General features: G+C 41.2%; 1 protein-coding gene across 1 annotated transcript in view; it reads left to right on the plus strand.

Moving 5' to 3' along the window:
- Positions 1 to 27,259, plus strand: part of KDM5B (lysine demethylase 5B) — a 246,733-nt gene that overhangs the window by 122,909 nt on the left and 96,565 nt on the right. The window contains 6 exon segments of the mRNA XM_030221829.1: positions 4,099 to 4,280; positions 4,959 to 5,121; positions 8,935 to 9,054; positions 10,741 to 10,935; positions 21,133 to 21,314; positions 22,250 to 22,374. Of these exon segments, the coding sequence (XP_030077689.1) occupies positions 4,099 to 4,280; positions 4,959 to 5,121; positions 8,935 to 9,054; positions 10,741 to 10,935; positions 21,133 to 21,314; positions 22,250 to 22,374 (967 nt within the window).

The raw sequence follows: 27,259 nt of genomic DNA on the forward strand, positions 1-27,259 counted from the left end.
GGCCAATTCTGCATCCAGATCCGGCTCGATTTTGTCTTACGGCTTGGCTCTTGAACGAGCCCGTCTAGCTAAGCGGGGTTTTTCAGCGACAGTGATTTCCACCATGCTTCGGTGTCGGCGGCGTTCCACCTCTCTCAACTATATTCGCACGGAGAATTTTTGAGGCCTGGTGTGCGGAGTTTGGTATTCTTCCTTTTCGGGCGTCCGTCGCTCAGATGTTAGATTTCCTGCAGAGAGGGTTTGATAAAGGGCTGTCGCTTTCTTCTCTTAAGGTGCAGGCAGCAGCTCTTGCCTGCTTCAGAGGTAGGATTCGGGGTAAGTCTTGGACTAGTCTTCCCGATGTGGTCCGTTTTTTGAAGGGTGTCAGTCTTCTTCGCCCTCCAGTCAGATCATTTTTCCCATCGTGGGATCTTAACCTGGTTCTTACCACGCTGACAAAACCCCCATTTGAACCTTTGCGGTCGTGTTCTTTGAAGGATTTGACGCTTAAGACAGTGTTTTTGGTGGCTATTGCCTCTGCGCGACGAGTTTCGGAGTTGCAAGCTTTTTCATGTAGATCTCCTTTTCTGGAATTTTCTAAGGAGCGAGTGGTTCTTCGTCCGGTTCCTTCCTTTTTGCCTAAGGTTGTGTCCCGTTTCCATCTGGCCCAGTCGGTTTTTCTTCCTGTTCTGGGGTCAGCCACAGGGAATCAGGACCAGAGACAGTTGTATACTCTGGATGTTAGGAGAGTGCTTAAAAGGTATCTCGCTGTTACGGAGGAGTTTCGTCGCACGGACCGTCTTTTTCTTCTGGTAGCTGGTCATCGTAAGGGCTTGTCGGCTTCCAAGCCCACATTGTCGAGGTGGATCAAAGAAATTATAGCGTCAGCCTACCTTTTGGCAGGTAAACCAGTCCCGGACTCTGTTAAAGCTCATTCAACTAGAGGGCAGGCAGCGTCCTGGGCCGAGTGCTCTTTGGTTCCACCGGTGGAGATCTGTAAGGCAGCGACTTGGTCTTCTCTCCATTCCTTTTCTAAGCATTACAGGCTTGATGTTCAGTGTCGACAGGAGGCGGTCTTTGCGTCGCGGGTACTTTCAGCGGGCTTGCTGGGGTCCCTCCCGTAGGACTACTGCTTTGTTACGTCCCATCAGTCCAATCCTGGGCTGGTCCGGAGGGATGCTAAGGAAGGAGAAATTAGACCTTACCTGCTAATTTGCTTTCCTTTAATCCCTCCGGACCGGCCCAGGCCCCTCCCTTGGGCTATCTTTCTGTCTGTATTTGGATGTTCAGTTTATTTGTTTGCAGAGCTGTTTTTTGCTGGTTACATATATGTTGGAAAATATAAATGATATTAAAAAAAAAAAAAAAAATTTAATTAAGAGAAATCATTGCTCTCCTGTTCAGGCCATACCGCTGCCCTGGTAAGGGTACGTGGTGAGCCTTTTCAGTTAGGCCATACCGCTGCTCTGGTAAGGGTACGTGGTGAGCCAATGCAGTCAGGCCATACCGCTGCTCTGGTTAGAGTATGTGGTGAGCCATTAAAGTTCGGCCATACCGATTCTCTGGTTAGGGTTTTCGGTGAGCCATGATGATAAGGCCATACCGCTGCTCTGGTGAGAGTTGTCGGTGAGCCTTTGTTAGAGCACGTTTCCAATATGTGCTCTATGGTTGCTTGAATTCCTCGGGGCACAGACTGTCTTCTTCCCTTTTTTTCTGCTTTGTTAATCAAATACTGAGGCTAGGGTCACATGACCAGGGCTCCTATTGGCTCGCTAGAGTCAGAGTTTTTTTCTCAGTCTCCCAACCTGCTGGAAGGCGTGCACAACCCATCAGTCCAATCCTGGGCCGGTCCGGAGGGATTAAAGGAAAGCAAATTAGCAGGTAAGGTCTAATTTCTCCGTGTTGATGAATTTAAATTGGAGGGACTCCAACAATGTGTCACTGCACATTGCTTAAATTGCACCTAGTGCTCACTGCATTCTTCCACCTTACAAGCAATAGCAAAATGGCCTCTTCACACAGATTGTTCTTGAAAGCTGAGTTGAAAGAGATTTCAAAGAATAGTGAACACGTGTAGTGCGTCAATGTCGTCTGTTGATGAATTGTGGAGGCATTACTTTTTATTTAACCCTTATAGGTCACCGATTTGAACTTAATAGGTTTACAAGGAAATTTCAGTGCAAATAAAGCACCAAACTGCAATAGCCCTGTATAGAGAAAAATAAATGGTCTATGCCACTTTTGTCTCTATTAATACAACTTGAGAAATGCTCACTTTGCAATTAAGAAATAACCTCTGTCTGTTTAAAATATAACTTGAACTACCCTTCCTCACCTGAACCCAAGGCCAGAGTTGCAATCAAGGTTACTGGTACTGCCACTTAAACGTCAGATTGTTCTAAGACAGTTGATACATTCTAAACGTCCATCTTGAGTCATACCCATATCTCCCACAAGCCAAAGAGTCTTTCTTTTTGGCTTGTGGGAGGTAATACACAAATATAAATGACAAATCACAACTGGGATCTTTAAAACTTCAGCAAGATATCTCCTTAGCTTATCCCTTGGACAAACAGAAGGTATCTGTGGAAAATTGCAGATTGTACTGCCTAGTGAAATTTTCCAAATCCTCAATCTTAAATCTCAAGTTAGATACATTCTTAACAATAGTTGTTTGAGATTATACATTTTTCTCCATAATATCTGTCCTGTCAGTCAGGGAGACCAGTTGCTTAGATTCTTTCTCTACCCCTTACCTTTGGATTCTCCCATCTTGCGTGACTTCTTAAGAGGGCTTGTTTGGGATCCGATCCTTGAGCCCCTGCTTGAAAAACAAAAATACTCATTGGGCCAGGTGGAGCTGCTGGCTGAGAGTGACAGGCTGGGGTTGTTGCCTTGCATTTGCCCATAATAAGAAACCTCAGTCACAAATTGGGTAAAATGCAGCAGTACAGTATTGCTTTGCCATGTTTGAGTCATCAAAATTTTTACCGTTGTTTAATTTCCCTTTAAGCTATTTTCCTCCCAGTGACCTAGAACATGAACATGGAGAAGAGACGGATGAGGGGAGACATGATAGAGGTATATAAATATTGAGTGTAGTGGAACAGGTGGATGTGAAGCATCTGTTCACGCGTTCCAAAAATACTAGGACTAGGGGGCATGCGATGAAACAGTGTAGTAAATTTAAAACAAATCTGAGAAAATTTTTCTTCACCCAACGCATAATTAAACTCTGGATTTCATTGCTGGAGAATGTGGTGAAGGCGGTTAGCTTAGCAGAGTTTAAAAAGGGGCTAGACGGTTTCCTAAAGGACAAGTCCATAAACCACTACTAAATGGACTTGGGAAAAATCCACAATTCCAGGAATAACATGTATAGAATGTTTGTACGTTTGGGAAGCTCGACAGGTGTCCTTGGTCTGGATTGGCTGCTGTCGTGGACAGGATGCTGGGCTGAATGGACCTTTGGTCTTTTCCCAGTGTGGCATTACTTGTGTACTTATATGTACTTATGAAGAAAGCTGGTAGCTTTAAAAAGTGCAGTGGCCTCATCTCCAACATGGACACTTGCAGGTGTCATTGTAGACAATACACTGAAATCTTCTGCCCAGTATGCAGTAGTGCCCAAAAGATTCCTAGCATCATTGGGAAAGGGATGGTAAAGAAGACCAAGAATACTATAATGGATCTCTTTCTCTCCATCGTGTGACCTCACCTTGTGTATTGTGTTGAGGGAGACAGACATGAAAATAGTGAAGATAGTAAGAGCAAAAAAAAAAAAAAATCTGTCTATAACATTGTGAACAACTATGGCTTCACTATGACATAGACTGATTTGAGGGAGGGACATGTGACAGCACAAAGAATGCTTAGTTCACAAGACTCCTGGGCTTGAGGAGAACTCCAGTACTTCAGCTCCATCAATGACTTCACTGTGGAGTGTGGCTGCATTTTCCCTCCTGTATATGAAGAAGCCCCATTACAGGTAATTAACTCTTCTCTTTTAGACATTTTTCCCTGGAGGTGGAGAAGGGTGTAACACATACTGAGCTTCAGAAGACTGTGATTGAGTGCTGTTATATGCAGTATAATAATTTCACTGTTTATTTTTTTTAGGACTATATTGATTGTGGTTGGAATTTGAACAACATGCCTGTGATGAAGCCCTCTGTCCTCGCTCACATAACTGCAGATATTTGTGGCATGAAATTGCCCTGGTTGTATGTGGGCATGTGTTTTTCTTCTTTCTGTTGGCATATTGAAGATCATTGGAGCTACTCCATCAATTATCTGCACTGGTGAGTCCATCGTTGGCTTTCTGGTCATAGCTGTGTTGCTGCAATAATAATTTCCAGTCTCTACTTATTTCACAGTCATTTTTGTGACTGAATCTCTTTAGCTTTGTCCATTTCAAGCTCTTTGCAAATGTCAGACATTTCTATTCATGTTTTGTTTTGGGGAGTAGTTTTCATCTGCCTGTTTGATGTGTTCTTGCATGGCAGTTGGCCTCATTCATGGGATAGATATAGCACTGCTGGTTTCAGCTGAAGAGTGGCATGTACAGTGTTCTTTGGGGTAGGCTCAGCTGACACACAGCATATACAGCAGTAACAACCCAACAAGTTTGTTCACTTTGAAATATTGAGAGCTTGTTTGACCTTCCTATTTGATTTCCTTGCATTGGTGCTTATCAAAGATTTTCTAATAACTGGGGAAATTTCAGTGTTATATGTAATGTACTGTTATAAGGTAATCTAAAACTGAGAATGTCTATACATTTCTTACAAATCCACACTATAACAATTATTTAATAGGGAGGTGATTCATTGGTTAATAGTCTTGGCACGTCAGTCTGTATCCAGACATGATTCTGTTTTGAGAAAGTGCTACAACTAGTGGTATAAGGAGAAGTATGTAAGTATGGTGTGTTCAGTTGTATGTGGTGATAATTTAGATTACTTTGTTGATCTTTGTAGGGGGGAGCCAAAGACCTGGTATGGAGCCCCTGGGTATGCAGCTGAACAGCTGGAAGATGTCATGAAGAAGCTGGCTCCAGAGCTGTTCATTGCTCAGCCAGACCTGCTTCATCAGCTTGTCACTATTATGAACCCAAATACATTGATGTCTCATGGAGTGCCTGTATGTATCTCTCATTCTCCTTTCCATCTCCTTTTTCATTTTATGCTTATGTAATTAAGAGCCATACTCATTACTTTCCCCAAAAGTATCACATTCTCTGATTAGTGAGAGTTCAGATTTCATTTGAATTCAGTAATGTCGACCTAATTTCATGTCCTGAGATTTTAGCTCCCATTTTCAGCATATTTTGCTGTTTAAACAACACGGATTGGAGAAACAGGATTAGATCTGAAATGCATAAACATGTAACTTAGGCTGCTTCCCTTGTGGTCATTGCTCTCTTTTAATATTAAAATGGAAGGTGTAACACTGCAGTTATGTGACTAACCTTCTTATCAAATTGCTGCTCAAAAAGATCCAAGGCAGTTTGCAATGTCGTCTTCATGGACAAGCAGGATATGTTAATTAGTCTTTCAGCATATATTTCTACCAGGCTTTTAGCTAAGAATCCTCTGAATTATTAGACTTTGACTGATGTCCAGTTTTGTTTGTGATGTAAGAAACTCTGCGAATGTATCATTGGACTTACCAATGGGGGATGTCTAGAAGTAGAGATCTGTCTTCTATAAGATGATTCATGGTATCTGCCTGTCTGCCTTCTCTGTTTTTGCTTTTGTGGTAAAATGATCTTGAAGACATTGGAATTCATAAGTGCATCTTTGTTTACTGCAAAAATCTCAGTTGATATATTTTATGACCCAGTGGGTTCCATTTCAGTCAGAACCAACTCTGTTGCAATGAACATACATTCACAGCTACCCATGTTACCCCTGTGCTGCCGCCTTTTCCTCTCGTGTTTAGCTTAGACCTCTGTTTTTATCAGACCTCATTCTAAATCTGGCCAGTACCTTGACGATGTAGAAGCTGTGAATGCTGCATCCCTGCTAGTTTGCATCAGGCCAGCACCTCTCCCTCACAGCGCTTCTGCCCCGTGCCCCCTTCTGTGATTCTATAAACCTTATGTGAGTTACTTGCAGCAGCCTGAACATGGGCTGCTTTTGGCCAGGCCCTGGGTCTTCCCTCTGCCGTGACCCACTCACAGGAAATTGCATCAGAGGAGGGTGAGTGGGGAGATAGGTCTGGCCGAAAGCACTTTGATGGGAGTGGAGGCAAAGGAGTGATGCCAGACCCATGGGTGTGGAGAGGGGAAAGAGAGACTGAGCCAGGGATGTGAGAGAAGGGGAGAGATGCTAGACTGGCAGGGAGAAGAGAGAAGGCTTTCTTCATTAGACCAGGTGAAGCCAAAAGCAGGCAGGGACGTTGGTGGTGGTGGTGGGGGGGGGGGGGGGGGGGGTTCATTGGCTTTTATCGCTGGGGCCCTGAGCCAGTGTCTCACTTGGTCCAATGGTTAAGCCAGTCCTACCCCTGCTGGCCTGAAGAGTGTGGAAATATGTCCCATAAGAAGCAGAACCCAAGGTTGGAAAATTAAACTGTTGCTGTGCAATTACACTCACCCCATGTGTGTGTATGTATGCATTTCATAGTTTAATTTTTTTTGATGCACTTTATTTTAGGTGGGTCCCATTGCCTTGAGCTTGTTTGATAATGTTTGTAGTTAGTTTCACTGTCTGGCTTCATCTGCTGCCCGATAGCTCTCCAGAGGGAGGAATGCAGTCAGGTATAGATCTACTAAACCATGTTTGATTCTAATTAGCTCTTCTTGTCTTTGGATTTTTTTTTTTATGTTTCAACAATTTTATTAATGATGGTACAGATAACTTAGTCACCAGACAATAAACGTAGCTTACAATATCACAACTTATAACTAAGAAGATCCAGCTACATAAGCTAACATTTTAATAGTTGCACCATCCATTTTATTCTAGTTTTGGATTTTTTAAAAATGTGGCTGCTGTTTAATGGTTTCATATCTAGATACTTTGCAATATTTGAGGACATAACTGTATTTTAGAAAACTCATGTGAATAAAAAAAAGGACTTAGATGAAGTGTGAGCAGGGCCGAGGTTTAAATAGTACAGTTTCTTTATTAGGAATATAGTTTAAGCCAGTGTTTATCAATCTTTCTGTGACCACGACCCCATTTATGCAGCCACAGAAAGCATGTGACCCCAGACATCTTTATGGTGTATCTGTCCAGGTTGTGAACCCAAACTTGCACTCAGAAGAGATTCAGATCAGTATGTGTCTCCACTGTTGGATGCGCATCGATCTAGAGACATTTTGGACACATTCCCCTTCCTTCTTCCCTCCTGGTTTCCCTACTTCTTCCGTCAATTCCTACTCTGCCCCATTATCACTTGTAGATTTTCCTGCTGTATTAGCTTCATTTTACTGCATTGGCGTTTGCCTCTGTGGTGCGCTGTAAGCCACATTGAGCCTGACACTGTTGGGAAACTATGGGGTACAAATGAGATAATAAATAGGACCTGGGTACTATTGGCTGTGTGTGTTCTTTTGATGAGATGATGTGCAAAACGATTAGCAAGTTCAATGTAGTGAAGGAGTAGCCTTGGAAGTAGTGGACTAAGAATAGAGAAGCCAGGTTCAAATCCCATTGCTGCTCCTTATGATCTTTGGCAAATCACTGAAACCTCCAATGTAACTCATCTTGAACTGCTATGAAAAAGGTGTGAGCTAAATCTAAAATTCCATCCCTGCCCTTCCATCACTAGTTTTGCCCCATACCTATGTTTTTCACATTTAGTAGCCAACATTTACCTTTATTTTAATTTCTTATGTACTGTTTGCAAGCCCAAAAGCTATCAAGGAGGTATACATTTTGGTACAAATATTTGTTTTGCCCTTGGAGGGCTCACAATCTGTACCTGAGGCTTTGGAGGTTAAGTGACATCTTAGTCCCAATTCTCACTAGTCTACCAAATTTATTTTAGTTTGAGTGAAAATATCAAAAGGGGGGGGGGGGACAAAGACTTTTCATGTTTGACTTTGTCTTCGTTTTGGAACTTCAAACTGAAATGCAGCATGTTATTGGAAGTTAGCCATAACAAATTTTCTTTGATATTTTCTGTTTGTTTTGTGGGGGCTGATATTCAGTCATTATGTCCCAGTTTTTCAGTGGCACATAGCCAGAGTGCTGTGACACTATCTAGTTAGTGCCAGGGTGGTCTGAGGGCAAAATCAGGGCAGAGCTGGGAGTTATTCGGGTATCACCAATATTCAGTGATGTTACCCAGATAACTATCTGGTTAATTTAAGAGGGCAAAAAAGGATGACCGAAGTTAACCAAGTAGTTATCCAGGTACTACCAGCTAACTCTTGGCAGGCCACTGACTGCCTGGATATTCAATGCTTCTGGCTGATAGGGCCTGGCACAGGCGCAATTCAGCCAGCAGCAGCCAGCATTAAAAACAAAACAAAACACTGACACCCTGCAATGCTGAATACTATCCCTAGTTTCTTTAAATGTATTTTGTTTAAAACTTTGTACTTGAGTACATTAAATAGCAAACTCCAAAATACAAAAAAATCCATTGCATTCAGGCATGTTATTGCTATAAAGATCAGTTTTTTAGGCACACTGGTTAGCCTGTTCTGGTCCTGCATATTGCTTGTGAGATCCAATATGTTGTGTGTGTGTTCTTTACACTACAGTATCCAATAAAGAAGTATAAGATTAGTAGAGATCAACAACAGTTAGTGTCTAATTTCACTCACGCTGGATGTAAGAGATGAGCTAATATGAGTGTTTCATGATCACAGAAGTCCTACACTAACACAAAAAAATGTGGTCTAGGAAAACTAATTACTGAGAAATGCAACAAGATATTTTACCTATACTAATTTTCACATCTTGTATATTTTACCTAATCTAATTTTCCTTCTTTCTCCAGATCTATCGAACCAATCAGTGTGCAGGAGAGTTTGTGATCACTTTTCCGAGAGCCTATCACAGTGGCTTTAATCAGGGTTTCAACTTTGCTGAGGCTGTGAACTTCTGCACTGTTGACTGGGTATGTGGCCTGCAATATTCAATATAAAGCAGAAATATCACAGCACTGCTCTGCAGATTTGCACATACTTAAAACATACATGCTGCTGAATTCATCACAAGTGTATTCCTTACAGTTGGCAGTTAAAAAGTTGACCCCTCTCCCTCTTCCCAATTCAAAGACAATTTGCAATGTCTTCTCCATGGTCAAGCAAGGTATAATAAGCAGCCACACATACATGGGATACTCTACACTGTCAATTAAAATGTTTTATTAGGTATTGTGTTGACCTGCAGCGTTTCCACACGGAGGTGAGAGGCGCTGTCTGGTCAGTACAGGGGGCCCGATATGGAGGGGGGCGGGAGCGGCGGCGGGTATGGGGGGGGGAGGGTGGAAGTTGTTTTGCACGATGTTCCTTTCCAGGCGGCAGTGGCGGCATCCGACAATTCGACTCCGTTTCCCCCTCTGTTCTGCCCTCTGACGTTATGACGTCTTGACGCGAGGGCGGGACAGAGAGGGATGTCTGTACTGCGCATTTGCAAGTGAGTACGGTCACTTGCTGTTTATATGTTTGATTTTTACTGCTGTAATAGTCTATTGCTTATGTTTGATTTGTTCTTACTGTACACCACCTTGAGTGAATTCCTTCAAAAAGGCAGTAAATAAATCCTAATAAATAAAATAATCCCTGATGGCTCTAAGTTGGATCCACTCTTTCAGAGCCCAGAAGAATCCAGAAAAACTTTTTTTTTGGGGTGGGGGTGGGGGGGAGGAGGCAGGAAGACATGTTGGGTTGAGTGTGGATAAGAGGCTGATGCATGATTGTGTGTTCAGGGTTTTTTTTTTTTTTCATTGTTGTTGTTTTAAATGTCAACCCTTCTTGTCAAAGCTATGTAACAAACTGAGTAGGAGCAACGGTCACACAGGAGGGAGTACTCACACATACCTAGAGTTGCTCTGGGTGACTGGATCCAATCTGGAGGCATCAGGAATGACATCGCCCATGTATGTGTAACTGATTTTATTCTGCTGTCCACAGAGAAACCCTGTTACAGGTAAATAACTTCACACCTTCATCTTTTGTGAAAGAATACAGAATATAAACCTGAAGATAATTCTAATATTAAAGGGACATCTATTTTGTTTTCCTCCCTTTGGTAGTAGCAGATTTGTGCTAGTCTGAAAATGCACATGGGGTGGATTCAGGTGGCAAAAAATTTGCATATGAGGGCTACTGAGCGAGAAGCAAATGGAAATGTTTTTGAGTACTGGAATTGAGACATATATGCTTTGCCTATTACTTTTGGTCCCATGAGATTATGGTTACATAGTGAAAGAAGATTGAAGTGGTTCGAATTCTCTATGACAACTTAATTCCTTCAGCCAAGATGACTAGAATGAAAACCATTGGTTTTATTATTTTAATAACAGTTGGGTCTACTTCAGTCAGCCAGAAGTAGGGCAGATGTCAAGCACTCCTGACTCTATAAGGAAGTAGAAACTTAACTAGAGTTTATATCGTTGGATTGGGTCTATGCTACTTATTTGGAAATTATATATATACATTTTTTTTTTAATGGTCTTCAGTTGAACAAAATATATTTTTTTTCTAGAGTACATTTAGTAGCCATCCAGGATGGAGAGGACTGTAGTTTTCTGCAGCTTTTTCTTCTAAAAGGTTTTCAAGTCTTTATCTGTTTTACACAGTTGCCAATGGGTCGCCAGTGTGTGGATCATTACCGACTGCTGAACCGTTACTGTGTGTTTTCTCATGATGAGATGATATGCAAAATGGCTGGCAAGGCAGATGTCTTGGATGTTGTGTTGGCTTCTACTGTACAAAAAGACATGGCTGTCATGATTGAAGATGAGAAGACACTGCGGGATAGTGTGCGCAAACAGGTAAAATAGTCTAATACCTGCTTATAATGAAACTTTAAAGGTTCTTTTCAGAGTATTAGTAAGAGAAATTTAGATATTTCTCAGTAATGACATTTAAGGAGCTCTCTATTTTTAAATTTATACCCCACCTAAAAATTAAAAACTTTACAAAATAACATACATAAAATCCACTTGAAAACATACATTCACTAATAAATCTAAAATAATAAAATATTTATTTATTGCATTTGTATCCCACATTTCCCCACCATATGGTAGGTTCAATGTGGCTTACATATTACTAAAAAGTGCTTACACCATAATTAGATTTGATGACATCTGGCATATAATATAGGTGTACAATGATCGCTTGGGTTAGATTAGTATAGTATGATTGGCATTTTGCAGGAGAGGGTTAGTGTCATTGTTCAATATGAAACGATGAGTAAAATAAAGAACTTTGAATTTCAGTATCAGTAGTAATAGCTAGCTTGAGTAGTATGTTTTTTGGCCATGAGCTAACTAGTTGGGCTTTTCAGTTACTAATTTCAATCTTTTATGTATGTTTCATATGAACAGGATCCCAGTATATGGAAACTTAGCTCTGGGAAGTCCTGGAGCACTTTTCTTGCACTTGGTAAATGAGGGCTTTCAGTATGGTGATAAAGAAAGGAACAATGTCCTAATCATTGTTAGTTTATATAATTAAAATTATTTTATACTGCCTACAAGCTTCGAAGAAGCCATTGAAGTGAGTCACAATAACCAAAACACAGTCTTCCCTTAACCAAAAACGCAACCCATATCCTACCGGGCAGCAGTGAAAACTCCCTACAGAACCTGTACATCTCTTACTCAGGGAATAACCATGTTTATAAGTCTCCTATGAAAGTGCCCATAGTTTAACAACTGCTTGAAGAACTCAAGCAACTTGTTCCACGACTCTGGAACCACTACCGAAAAGGCTTAGACTCTTGCTATCTACTTCATCTGACACACACATTTCACTGAGGTTACCTCCAAAAATGCACCCTGGCTGGAGAGTGATTGATATAAGGAACATAAGGAACCAATTTCCTAAATAGGCTGTTCACCAAGAAAAGCTCAAAATGCCAAACACAACTTAAATTTTATTCAGGCATGAATGGGAAGCCACTGGAGAGTACTCAACATTGAGAACACAAATACTCGATTTAAAAACTCAACTTTACTGCACGTTCTGTGCCACTTTCAAACAAATCATTCACTCCAGCAGGCCAGTATACAAACCATTGCAGTAATCCAAAAGCAAAAGTACAGACAGTTGCACCACTCTGCCTGCAATAATGGATGCAGCCAATAGAAAGGCCAAAACATTGCTCTAACTGTACAGGCTACTTGAACCTCCCCTGAAAACCTATGATCTCAAAATCAACTGATCTCTCCCCTAACACAGTCAGATCTCTCCCATTGTAACTCCACCTGCTTTAACTCACTCCCCTCCACCCCTCCTGCCACAAATAATTCAGTTTTTTGCATGTTTAAAACTATTCTCCATGGACAAGTAGGGTATAATCAGCCACACATCATCACGATGGCTGCAGATCGGATCCTCTCTCCCAAAGCCTAGAAGAGACAGAAAAAGCTCTCAGGGTATGTTCAAATGCTCCCTCCTCAGTCTATTTCATCTGCCCAATGATACATTTAGCCCAAGGGTCCCATCACATAGTCATAAATAGGGATCCTCTGTTATCCTGTGCTTTCTTGAATTCCTTTAGTTGTCTTCATGCCGTCAAGATAGACCATTTTATGCAAAAGTAAATCTTTGATTCACTTGCCTTATAGGCTTATATTGATAAGGGGAACTTGACAGTAGACAACAGGAATTTGAAATGTCTGACCACTACTAACTTTTTAGCCTCTTTGTGTGTATTATATGTCCAATATGTGTGCCTGATTGTGGTTGATGTAAGTGAAATTTCGCATCCCTTTAGAAAAGGAGTGAAAAATCAAAGAATATCATAATGCTGCTGTCACTCCATGTGCAACTACACCTTGAACATTGCATACATTGTGTGCAATTCTGGTCATTACATTAAAAAAAAAAAATCTCAGAACGTGACACACCGATGATCAAAGGTAAATGCGGGCACTAGAGGTCACTAGCTCCCGCATTTACCTTCTCACGTATGATCAGTCTGGTGCGGCAGACAGCACACTCACCAGGCAATAGTGTGGAGCTCATTTAAATTACTTAAATGAGCTATACGGTATTCTGCCCTTATGATCAGAGAACAGCACTCCAATTGTAGGGGTGGGATAGCACATGAAACCCTATGCCAGCTAGCTAGCATTAAGGTTAAGGCTCCCCCACCATCAGGCAGGCTGGGCTCTTACTGTGACCTGGGTGTGCATTGGACCCCCAGACCCCCCCCCCCCCCCATCGGTAAGGTCCTGGTGGACTAGTGCCCCCCATGCCCCCCAGACAGCGACAGGGACGAGGTCCGGTAAATCTCCAGTCCCCACCCTCCTGATACAAGGGCATGGGAGTCTGGAGATCTGATGTACCTTGACCCCCTCCCCCCCCCCCCACACATACCCAAAAGAACCCTGGTGGTCCAGTGGCTTGCAAACCCAACCTCCTAAACACCCTGGTGGTTCCTCCCCACTCCCCCCCGTACATTCATGATAGAGGAAGGAGTAGCATTCCCTCCGCTTCCAGCGCTGCCTTCAAATTGATGATGCCTTGCCCTGCCCAGTGCATCCTGGGATGTGGTAGGCAGGGTGCGGCAATTTCAAAGGCGGCACTGGACGAGGAGGGAGTGCTACCGCTAGAGGTGGGGGGAGGGGGCTGCTAGACCACCAGGGCAGGTGGGGAGTGGGTTTGCAGCCCACTGGGCCACCAGGGATTTTTTTTTTGGGGGGGGGGGTTAGGGGGGGGGCCTGGAGATCTAAGAGATCATCAGTTGCCCCTATTTCCCTTGTGTTGGGGGGAGGGAGAGTCGAGGAGAATTGGAGGTCTGTCGTACTTCCAGCCTCCTGTGTTGCTGTCTTGGGGGGGAGAGCTGGGGGGGTGCACTAGGCCACTAAGGCTTCATGAATGGGAGGGGAGTACAGTGGACCTCCATCTCCTGCGATTGACAGTTCCAGGCTTTTGACAGCCTGGACCTGTCAAACAAGTGTGGGAGGATTGTCCCTGCGTGCATGCTCAGGCACTTTTACCTTGTGTTCAGAGCTAATAACATGCCTAAATTTGCATGCTATTAACTCTGATCATAGGGGCGTTATTGCCCCGTGCTGTTCTGGTTCTAAGTTTAGAGCGCTGGTAGGAACAGCATAGGGTTTCTGATCATCGGATCCTAGAAAAGGTACAGAGAAAGGCAAACAAGAGGATGGCATGGCTTATCTACGAGATTAGAGTTCTTCAGCTTGGAGAAGAGATGGCTGAGGGGAGATGTTAGAGATCTGTAAAGGGGAATGGATCTGATAAATGTGAATTGTTTTTGTAGTAAAAAAGTACAAACACTAGGGAACACACCATAAAATTACTAAGTAGCAAGTTTAAAATAAATGGAGAGAAAATATTTTTTTATTAAGCACATAATTGAGGTCTGGAACTTGTTGCCGAAGGATGTGATTAAAAACAGTGTAGGTGAGTTTTTAAAAAAAGATTTGGACAAATTCTTAGTGGCAAAGATGAATAAACCCCAAAATCTCATTAGATCCTTGTCTAAACTTCACTAACAAAAGTAATCTCACTGAATTAATAGCTCAAACAAAAAAAAACATATTTGATTTTCTCACAAGGACACATAATGTTGAATGAAGCATATGATGCTATCAAATTTCAGGAATAATCCCTACAATAAATACCAGTTCTGAGCTGTGGTACCAATAATACACAATGGGAGCACATCAAATTTTATGAAATGAGGAGACCAGTGCTACTTAGTTGCAAAAACCATAGAAAGGCGGTATATCAAGTCCCATTCCCTTAGTGCTCACTGGCACCTGCACTTTTGTTTACATGAAAAACTGTGAGTACTAGCTCTACTTGTCGCTGACATCAGACTCCTCTCATATTTTTGTTTTACAACTTTGACAAACTTGTGCTAAAACTTATTGTATAAAGTGTACAAAACAAAAATAGTTTCAAAATGTGCCCCAATGTCCTGAATACTTCAAAATCAGTCCTTAAACTTTTTAAAAGCTTGCATCTTACCTACTGCATCATGCACGTAAACAGGACACCGTCCAACGAGAGACCCTGTTTCGCTTCCTTCTTCAGGGACTTATATGAGCTTTCCCACTCTCTGCTGACAGTTATGTAGCTGAAGCACTGTGTTGGTTGCTCAAACACATTCAAAAACTCCCAGGGCTTTTGAAACTGTGTATTTATTTTTGTACACTTTACACAATGATTTTGAGCACAAGTTTGGTGAAGTTGTAAAACAAAAATATGAGGAGGTTTAAATATAAATGGTGAGCACTAAGCACTGTATTACACTGATAGTCTCTTCATTTTATAAAATAATTTGATGTGCTCCCATTGTGTAGTAATGGTACTACTGCTCAGAGTTGGTATTTGGAATAAAGCATGTGAACCTTTGATTCAGTAATTGGTGGCACCTCAATGAGCAGCAATAATATCAGCAAAACTGAAAGGATCTATTTTAAAGACCTTTGTTAGAAAATTACATAAAAAGAGGAAAAGACGGCTACTCCGGTTCTCAAACGTAGTAGCTGAAACGGTAAGGGAAAAAAAGGTTAATCTTCATATGTTACAAGATGACTTGGAAAGAGGAAGACGGGCAAAAATGCCTGGAAAAGCTGTCAGGAAAGCGAAGAGGCAAATGGAGGAAAAGATATCTAGGGATAAGACATTTTTTTAGATATGTAAGTGATGGAGGAAGTGCCATAATAGCATTTTGAGACGCAAAGCTGAGGGGGAAGAACATGTAGAAGATAAGGATAAAACTGAACTGCTAAACAATTATTTCTGTTCTATATTCACGGATGAAAGGCCGGGGATAGGACCGCAGAAAACAAATGCTAATGAGGATGGATGTATGGTAGACCAGGACCGATTTTCAGAAGATTGTGCTCGTGAGGAGCTGGCCAAACTAAAAGTAGACAACGCAATGGGGCCTGATGGTATACAAGGAACTTGAAGTTCTGGAGGCTCCGCTGTCTGACCTCTTCAATGCTTCCTTAGAGTCTGGAGTGGTCCCGAAGGACTGGAGAAGGGAAAATGTGTGGTCCCTCTGCACAAGAACGGAAGTAAGGAGGAGATTGCGAATTACAGACCGGTCAGTTTGACCTCAATTGTGAGTTAACTAATGGAAACGCTTTTAAAGCAGAGGATTGTGAGGTTTCTTGAATCGAATGGACTGCAGGACCCAAGGCAGCATGGTTTCACTAGAGGCAGATCTTGTCAGAAAAATCTTGATTGGGTGACCAGACAGTTGAACGTGGGAGGGGCGCTAGATGTGGTGTACTTGGATTTTAGCAAAGCCTTTGATATGGTTCTGCACAGGTGACTGATAAGTAAACTGGATGCCCTCGGTATGTGACTGACTGGGTTAAGAACTGGTTAAGTGGAAGGAGACAGAGGATAGTGGTAAATGGAGTTTGCTCTGAGGAAAAGGATGTTATCAGTGCTGTACTGCAGGGGTCATTCCTTGGGCCAGCTCATTTTAACACCTTTATGAGTGATATTGCAGAAGGACTGTCTGGTAAGGTTTGTCTCTTTGTGGATAATACCAAACTCTGTAATAGGGTGGACACCCCCGTAAGGTGTGGATAGCATGAGGAAGGATCTAGCGAAGCTTGAAGAATGGTCCAAAAATTGGCAACTAAGATTTAATGCTAAGAAATGCAGGTTCCATATCATCAAAACCCAAGAGAACGGTATAGTATAGAGGGTGAGGCAATTCTGTGTACAAAAGAAGAGCAAGACTTGGGGGGTGGTTGTGTCTGATGAACTTAAGGTGGCCAAACAGGTAGAAAAGGGGGCACTCAAAGCCAGAAGAATGCTCGGGTGCATAAAGAGAGGGATGACCAGCAGGAAAAAAGAGGTGATAGTGTCCTTGTACAAGTCTCTGGTGAGGCCCCATTTAGAATACTGTATGCAATTCTGAAGACCGCACCTATGGTCTATCATAAAACATATAGGGACAGACTCATTAACCTCAATATGTATAAGCTGGAAAAGAGGCGGAAGAGAGGGGGATATGCTTTCACCTCTGGTGGACACAGATTTCATGTTGTTGGTGTACTATTGGAATGTTGAGATATCGCTGGTTTAATGTTGAACAATAAAATATATTTTTAGACCTTTGAACTTCATTCCTGCTTGATTTATCCTGGAACATTTTCCTTCCACCCTCTTTGTACCCTTGGACTTTTTGTGGACGTTCTTTGCTCTGTTTTTGGTTGTATTCTTCACAGAGAAATCCAGACCACTTGTACCTGGGAAAATGGCTATAATGGCAAAGCAACATAAGAATACCTCATCAGATAATTAATTCATCTTATTCCATGCCTAAAACTTCTCAGCATAAAGGATTTGTCTGGCACTAGTACATCTTTGTATTCAGAGGATTGGTAATTGGATGGTTGGATGTGTCCATCACAATACATCACCAGGATTACCATTGCTTCAGTGCAGCAATCCAAGAATCAAACTTAACCAGAGCATCGTCAGCCATTAACAATTACCACAACAGTCAGTAGTGTTAAAATATACTGTCAAGAGATGTAAGAACTTGAAGACCCATTCAAATAAAGCTCCATGAGAGGATTGTAAGCTTTTGGATATGATTAGCAAAAAAGATGTTTCAGAATACAATTCTAAACACAAGAATAGTTGCCTATAAATTCTAGTTGTTCCAGTTTTTGTGCAATTCTTGAGAAAGCTTAGGATTTAGTGGCTACATAGCAGCATGGATGTCATCCTCTTGAAGCTTTACAACCTGGAGGAATGTGAAAAATATTTACTAGGACATCCTATGATGCATATGAAAAAGCAGTGAGAGGAGCAGAAGTAGCAATTTCAGCAAGAAGAATGGCCTGGTTGAGGGCTCCAGGAGACAATTTATTTGGAGAAAGTGAAAAATTGCCTTTTTTAATAGAGGACAGCTGTTCCTCTACACAGATGATTGAAGCGGACGGTATTGAGCAATATCAACTATCGTATATACAGTGCACTCCATTTAAGTGCATGTCGGATAAGTGCATGCTCTGTTTAACTGCATGCCGTAATTCGGTCCCGTTTCTGGTGCCATCAATTTCTATGGGGATAAACTTTGGTTTAGCGCACCACTGATAAGTGCAAGATTCGCTTACATGCATGGTTTAAGACCGCTCCTCTGCAGGGAAGACTCTGCATAAGAATGCACACAGAATATGAAAGCCGATTGGTGCATGACAACCAACGAGATTTCAAATTTACCGCCCCTTTAGCTGCCACAGGCAGAATAAGCGGAAGAATGTTGTTAGAGCGTACACTGGGGTCGTCGTTGCGGCGGAACTGTAAGACTAACACTGGCTGAACGAATAGTTCTTAAAAAATTAGAAAACAAACAAAGTCAAGCATCTATTGCTAAAGAACTAGTTCAATTCAAGTTAATTTGAATGATTTGGCAGCTTACATGACTCAATTGACTAATTTGGTTCCATTAGTGGCCAAATTCATGAAAGGCATATTCAATTCTACACTACCTTATAGAAGACCAGTAGAATCTTAGGATCTGAATTTAGTCCTTTTTTGACTTATGGAACCTTCTGAGCCCTTATCGGCTCTACAAAGGTACCTTTCCTGGAAAAGACATCTTACTTGTGGAATTGGTGACATTCAAGCATTAGTTTTACCCGTTGTGCACTCAGATTTATGAATATACAGTAGCTCTATGAATTCATTATAAGTTCTCCCTAAAGTGATGTCAGATGTTCACATTAACCAGCCAGTAGTACTACTATTTTTTTTAACCTCTTTTGCATGCTACTGTTGAAGATCAGATGTTGCGTATGCTCGACTGTAAACCTGCTGTTCAAGCCTATTTACAAAGAACAGAATTGAAGAACAGACTACCTCAGTTTTTGACTTTGAACCTAGTAAGATGGGTTGCTCATTGATGAAAATTACTTTCTCAGTTTGGATTTCAAACCTTATATTACATGTTATCAAGGCCAACAAAGCACTATGTCCAAAAGTAACAGCTTACCAATTGAGCAACAGTGGCATCAACAGTACAGATTCACCTGTCTTCTATATAGGACATTTGCAAAGCTGCAACTTGTTGGTCCGTGCATACTTTCACATAGTATCATTCATTATTTTGGATTCATCTTTAACTATGGAGACTCAAATAAACCATATTTGGTAAAAAATCATTCTTTAAGATGAGACAATTACATCTGATCTTATTTTGATCAAGCTTCCTTTGCTCTATTGGTTTTGATGTTGATCTTGCTCCATATAGATTACTGTAATGTGTTGTATATTAGAATACTTTGGCCCGTTTGATTTTTAAGGTCAAGAAATTTGACAGTGTTTCATCATGTTTGGCTGTATTGCATTGGCTCCCAATACGTGAAAGAGTGTTTTTTAAATTCAACATGTTTATTGTTTCAGATGATGTATAGGCCTGTGTTTGAACTGTTGGTTAGTTTATTGACCCACCTCTCTGGTTACTCCTCTCGATTTTGTGCTTCATTAATTCTTCAGCCCCCAAGTTCTAGGGGTGTTTGTTTTACGAGTTTTTTTTCATTATTTTCTTATTACAATCTCCTTTTGGAACTCTTTACGTTCTTTAGTTAGATTGGAGGCTATTTTTTTTTTGTAAGAAATTGAAAAGACCTTTTTATTTGATAACTGCTGATTTAAACTGGTGGGGTTATTTTATATTCTACTTTAATTTGTAAACTGTGTTACAGTGGTTGGTATATAAGCACGACATTGACTTCATCAACTTTGATACACCGTAAAATCAGTGAAAACATTTAAACCTCCAAGTTCTGACAGTGAATTTAGTCATGCAGTTCTGAATATATGTTCCTCAGCCTGCTTCTGCTGCCTCCATTGACGTTTGGGTTGCATGTAGTATATTGAGTGCATGAAGGAAAGCAATCCTCAGCTTGGGAGTCTCCACTAGTGTGGCTGTAGTGATTCTGCTTGTCCATGGAGAAAGTATAATTGCATACTTGTAATAGATGTTCTCCTTGGACAGCAGGATCCTACAGCCACATGTTCCCTCCCACTCACTCTCCCAGTTTGAAGCTTGCTTTAGAAATGACTGAAGGGAATTCAGTTGGGGGACGCAGGAAGACCCACATATACTCAGACAGATTTTTTAGAAGTTTTACTGAGCTTTGGAAAATGGATTCATACTGACTCCATCCTGGTGATGTCGCCCACTAGTGTGGCTGTAGGTTCCTGCTGTTAATGGAGATTGCTGCCTGTTAAAGGTATACAACTGTGCCTTTTGGGCCTTTTATATTGCTATGATGCCCAAACTCGGTCATGTAGATTTACTCTGCAGGGTGGTTTATTTGTTACCCAGTTATTTTTAAGCTCCTGATTCTAATTTAGCCAAATGACCGTGCTAAGGAAACTGGGGATTCACTTACTATTTCACAGACAGTGTGAATTATTCTTGCTTTGAATATTGTGTCTCAAGAATATGTAGCTGTTTAATTTATACTCTTATATTTACAAATTTAGCCATGTGGCCTAATGCATATCAGATCAGAAGGTTGAGATTTCAAGTCCCTTTATGGTCAGTAGCTGGTGCTTACACAGTATCTGAATTCAAGAAAGCATGGGACAAGTATAGAAGCTTTCTGAGGAAGGCACTGTAGAACTTAGTAGTTTTAGATTGGCAGACTGGATGGGCCATATGGTCTTTATCATTGTTTTATATGTGTCTTGAAGAAAAAAGTTTCAATTAAACAGCGGTATCATGTTAAGAACTTTTAATTCTCACCATATTTGGGGTTGACAAACTTTCTTAGCATTGTATTTAGATGTCCAAAATAGTTTTCATGTTCTCTGAAATGTGCTGCTCGTATTGAGATCAATGGAGGAGTGGCTTCCTAGGTCAAAAAACATGCTGGGTACTATATTTATTGTCCCTAGAGAAAAAGGCCAAGCATGACTTCTTAGCATGCATGTTGGCTCACAGATGCTCATCCTTGTCTTGTAACATACCTCTGATTTACAAACATTTTCTGTTGCAGGGAGTAGTTGAGTCAGAGAAGGTGAATTTTGAGCAGTTTCCAGATGATGAACGTCAGTGTATCAAATGCAAGACAACGTGCTTTATATCTGGTGTGTACTGTCCTTGCACACCAGGAGCACTGGTGTGTCTACATCATGTGGAGGATCTGTGCTCCTGTCCACCTTCTGAGTACATACTAGGGTAAGTATACAAGGCTATTGAGGTGCCTATGTTGGGGATTGTGAATTGTATTTCTATTGTGTACAACTACATTACAAAATGCCGGTGAAACAGTGACAAAATACAAAAACTTAAAATACTATAATTCATCTACTATAGTGATAATATACAAAAAAGAAAAGAAGAAAAGACGACCTCGGAACTTACACAGTACAGAATTGTTACTGCAAGCTAATCTAGGCTTATGTGATATAATCACTGGTCCATCAAAAACTCCTTCACTTAAATATAGCATACATGCACATCTTCCAGAAAAATTACTGAAAATAAAAAGAAAATAATTTTTATAACTTCAAAGTGAGGATATTTTTCTTTGTCAGTAAGATTGACTTATCTGATGGAAGACCCTCATTTCACAATGCTGCATCAGGGGAAATAGTTCCAAAAGTCCTTTCATATCGATTTGCTTCGGAATGTTTGGAGCAACCTGATATGAAATGAGGGGCCTTGATAAGGTCTCTTATTTTATTTAGGGCTGTTCCTATTACATTTTAATTCATCAAAACACTTTGTCTTGTTGGTAGAATTATTTCCCCTGTCTTTTTTGAAGACTGCTTAACTAGGGAGGGGATCTGATCAGTGTGATTTGGTGATTCATCTTGGCTTCAGAGGAAGCAAAAGTGTAGTGTGTTCCCTTTTTTTTTTTTTTTCCAGTGAAGCGACTTCATATTGCAGAATTTTTTGTCATAGGAAGATGCTTAGATCTAGATTCTTATTCTTTCTATATTTTATAGCAGTAGGTGGTAGAGAGGCAATTGTGTAAGCTATATTCATGCTATTCTGTGGATAATGCTTTTTTGACCCCAGTGCTGGACATAATTACCCAAACACCAAAGTACCTCATTTAGATCATAGTCCACCAGTGCTAATGGTTTTTGATCGTGTATAATTTGTAGGTATTGCTATACACTGGATGATCTTTATCCCATGATGAATGCTTTGAAGCTACGTGCAGAGTCCTATGATCAATGGGCTTTGAAGGTGAATGAAGCTTTGGAAGTAAAAGTTCAAAACAAAAGTAGTAAGTGCCTTTTTTAATAGTATATTGATACCAAAACAATTACCAGTAATGCAAGCAATTCGTTTTAGAAAATGTGTCCTTGTTTCCCCCCTCAGATCTTCTCACGTTCCCTCAAACCAAACCTGGATCCTCAGACAATCATCATTAAGGCCTTTTAGTGTGAGGAAGCTATTCTGTTATTGTCTAAGATATCACAACTAATAGCTACTATGAAAACTTGACATTCCTTATCGTGAGCTCTTAGATCCTTTGGTGAGACCCAGCAAATAGATTGTGAGCCCTCCAGGGACAGAGATAATACCTTTTGAGATTGACCCTCTGTGTTCCTGCAGACCATATGTGGGATCCATTTTCTGAATATTTTACTCAAAACATGTTTCTAAATTACACTGCTGCTTAGATGCTTGCCTCTCATGTTTATGTGATTCGGCACCTCCATTGTTCATTTACAGTGCTGTCAGAACTGTTCAGATTGGGTCAATTACCAGATTATTGGGGTGACATAGTCTTGACACCTATACCAAAATATCTTTCTCTAAGTAATTCTGATCCTTCTAATTTCAGGCCAATTGCTGGCAGTCCTTTATTTATGAAGATTGCTGCAAGTCTCATTGTCAGCCAACTATTTTCAGACTTGCGGTATCCTTATCTGCTTTCCATAAAGGCTTTAGTACAGAAACCCTGTTGGGAACATTGTTATCTGAAATAAGAATGCAGCTCACACTTGTCCATCAAGCTGGATTACAGTTTGATTTATCAATGGCCTTTTAACAAATAGATCATGACTTGCTCCTTCACTTTCTGAGTACTATTGGTGTATTTCAGGCTGTGTTTTCTTGGCTTAAGGGATTTCTGTCCAAGATCTTACTGCATGAAATGAGCAGGCAAGCTTTCTAAACTGTGGCAAATGAAATGTGGTGTCCCACAGAGTTCTCCACAATCACCAATTCTTTTCAATATGGCTACTTTAATTAAAAAAAAAAAAAAAAAAAAAGAAGAAGAATCTGGGAATACCATTCTTTACTTATGCTATCATCACCATATTGATTTCCTTCAAAGGATGTTATATTTTGTATCCGAGTGCTTTGAAAATTGTTGAGAATTAAGCAACTTGCATTCACTTAAAATATGGAAAAGATCAAGTTTATTTGTTTTAGTCCTTTTTGCATCATTTCCAACTGATAAAATCATGATCAATAACACAAAATTTGGAATTGAATCTTCTCTGCAAGTGTTAGTGGTCATCCTGGACTAAAAAATGACCGTGAAAGATCAAATAAAATAATCCAGGACATTTTTTTATAACTTACAATTGCTAAGGCATGTAAAAAAAAATTCTTTCTGACAGTCTAAAACTACTTTGGATTATTGTAACTTGCTGTACTGAAACCTCCTTTACCTGACTGCACGTCCTTCAAAATACTGCAGCCAGATTACTTTTTCAAATTTATCGCATGAAAAATCTACTCCATTTTTAATTAAACTTCAATGGTTACCCATTCATGCTAGATGTTTTTAAAGAAAATTTCTACTATTTTTAGAATTATATGCGGTTCAGCACCGAGTTATATACCTTGTCTGTTACCTGTAGCAGGTGTTCTCCAAAGACAGCAGGCATATGGAGCCTGATGCAGACACTGCCAAGTGTACTGTCACCCGTAAATATGGATGCCTTTCCGCCTGATGCTCGACCATGGAACCAGCAGTATAGTAATAAAGCTAAGAAAACAACTCCAAAGGGCAGCGGGAGGGATGTGAAAATATATGCCTGCTGTCCTCGGAGAACTCCTGCTGCTGGTTAAGTAACTTAGCATTCTCCAAGGACAAGCAGGGATAATTTTCACATGTGGGGCTCACTAGCTACCAGACTCACAACATAAATTATTACTTTCAAGCATGCGTGGGATAAACATAAAGGAATCCTGTGCAGAAGGAATGGATCCTCAGAAGCTTAGCTGAGATTGGGAGGCGGGGCTGGTGTTTGGGTGGTGGGGCTAGTTCTGGGCCAGACTTCTACGGTCTGTGTCCTGAAAATGGGGCTAGTTCTGGGCAAGACTTCTACGGTCTGTGTCCTGAAAATGGCAGATACAAATCAAGGTAAGGTATACACAAGAAGTAGCACATATGAGTTTATCTTGTTGAGCAGACTAGATGGACCGTGCAGGTCTTTTTCTGCCGTCATCTACTATGTTACTATGTTCAGTTGTGGGGCATACACGGATATCTTATGGGGTGTTATCAGGGAAACCTGACACTTAGTGTCCTAGTGGTTAGAGCACCGGTCTTGACATTGAGAGGTGGCTGGTTCAAATCTCACTGCTGCTCCTGGTGATCTTGGTGATTATATGGCTCCTTTTTCTATTGAGAGGGGTACTTGACAGGGTTGCCCACTCTCGCCGCTGCTCTTTGCCTTGTCTATAGAGCCGTTCGCTCACTGACAAATGTTAGGGGAGTTTTTTATTTTTTTTTTGGGGGGGGGGGGGAATTAAACATAAATTGTCTCTTTGCTGCTGATTTTTGTTTTTTTGTGCGTGCTTCTCGCTTAACTCTCCCTATTTTGTTGTGTGAAATGGAAGCCTGTGAGACCGTTGTGGGTTTTCGGGTTAATTTGGATAAGTCAGAACTGATGGGGATTACTACTTCAGTGGAGGATGATGCTCTCTTACAGAGGGGTTTCTCTTTAAGTGGGCTTGTAGTAGTTTTAGATATGTTAGAGTTCAGATCCCGAGGGACTTGACTCAGTTGTTTTTCCCTGAGTTGTGCCTTTATTTAAACATCTGTCAGGATTTTGAATAGGTGGCAGGGTGATTGGCTCTTGTGGTGGAGTCGCATAATGGCAATCAGAATGAATCTTTTGCCTCACTGCTTGTTCTGTTTTCAAACTTTGCCTCTGTTGCTACCTTGATTAGATATTTTATGTCTTCAATAGAGGTCTGTGCCTTTCTAGATCATTGATGTGGCAGGCAGTTGAATTGGGCATTGCAGATAAAGCTTAAATGTGTTTGGGATGGAGGTACATCATCGGTTGTCACTGTAATGGACCAGGCTGCGGTTAATAGTGCCCCTTTGGGAGTGGTGGTGTCTGGGCCTTTCTCTCTAAAAGCTTACAAATGATTTGTCACCGAATCCTATCATGTCGCATTTGCTGATTCTCTGGAGTTCTCATAAGCTTTGTGGCTCCCAGTGTGTGTCCCTGGGCCCATGTATGTTATGAACCTCAGTTTTAAATTGGGCAGAGATGGGCTAATCTAGGTCAGTGGATGGAAAGGGGTTTAGTACTTAGTACATAAGTAGTGCCATACTGGGAAAGACCAAAGGTCCATCTAGCCCAGCATCCTGTTACCGACAGTGGCCAATCCAGGTCAAGGGCACCTGGCACGCTCCCCAAACGTAAAAACATTCCAGACAAGTTATACCTAAAAATGCGGAATTTTTCCAAGTCCATTTAATAGCGGTCTATGGACTTGTCCTTTAGGAATCTATCTAACCCCTTTTTAAACTCCGTCAAGCTAACCGCCCGTACCACGTTCTCTGGCAACGAATTCCAGAGTCTAATTACACGTTGGGTGAAGAAAAATTTTCTCCGATTCGTTTTAAATTTACCACACTGTAGCTTCAACTCATGCCCTCTAGTCCTAGTATTTTTGGATAGCGTGAACAGTCGCTTCACATCCACCCGATCCATTCCACTCATTATTTTATACACTTCTATCATATCTCCCCTCAGCCGTCTCTTCTCCAAGCTGAAAAGCCCTAGCCTTCTCAGCCTCTCTTCGTAGGAAAGTCGTCCCATCCCCACTATCATTTTCGTCGCCCTTCGCTGTACCTTTTCCAATTCTACTATATCTTTTTTGAGATACGGAGACCAGTACTGTTTCTAGATTTATTGGATGTGGGACATTTGCTGACCTTTGAGGAGCACAGAGAAAAGTTTGATCTCCCCAGTCACGATTGTTTTACTTGTCTGCAGGTTAAGCACTAAACAGAAAGGATGGCTTCGGAGGGGGACCTCAGGGATACTGGACATTTGGAGAACTTCTGGGTATCTCTCAGCAAGTTGAAAGACCAAATATTAGTTCTTTATCTGAGGGAGGATTTTCAGAAATATGCTTTTATGTTGCTCTGGGACCGTGTCTTGGAGGGGAGGAATGCAGTGTAAGTGAGTGGAAAGCTATGTTTTTGGAGGTTAGGAAGTCATTTGTGTGTATTGTTAAAAGAAAATGCTTATAAAAATGTCCTTTTCTGGTATTATATTCCCATTAAATTGGAATCTAAGTTTCCCTCTGTTTCTGATCTTTGTTGGAGGTGTGGTGTGGCCAGAGGGACTTTTATGTTTGGTGGGAGTACCCTAAGGTTCAGGAGTACTTGACTGTTAATCGAGTGCCCACTGTCCTGGGTTGTGCGTTTCCCCGGGATCCTAAATGGGTTTTGTTGGGTTTGGGGAAATTAGAGAGGTCCTAAATGGCAGCATCACTTCAAGAGTATGTCTCTAGCTGCAGCCAAAAGTGTGATTACTGCTTATTGGAAACAGAGGGACCTATGCTCACAGATTTAGATTTTGAAATTGACACTTATTGGAGAGATGGAGAAGCTTACAGATAAACAGCTGGAGCATTATGATCCGGCTGATGGTATATGGTCTTGCCTCTTGACCCTGCTTCAAGCTGTGTGTGTTAACTTTAGTGGGGTAGTATTTTTCAGGCTCGCCAAAGAGTCCAGGTGAGCCTGGAAGTGGGTTGGTTATGTTTGGCAGAGGGGATGGGAGGGGGTTGGGCTGGGCTTGGGATGGGGGGAGGGGGTGGGGTAGGATGGAGGGTGGGTGTATTTTCCATAATGTTCTGATTTGTTATATTTGGCAGATAATGGTCTTCCTCTTGTCTGTTGT

This window comes from Microcaecilia unicolor, chromosome 12 (assembly GCF_901765095.1).
Source record: "Microcaecilia unicolor chromosome 12, aMicUni1.1, whole genome shotgun sequence".
Classification (NCBI taxonomy): domain Eukaryota; kingdom Metazoa; phylum Chordata; class Amphibia; order Gymnophiona; family Siphonopidae; genus Microcaecilia; species Microcaecilia unicolor.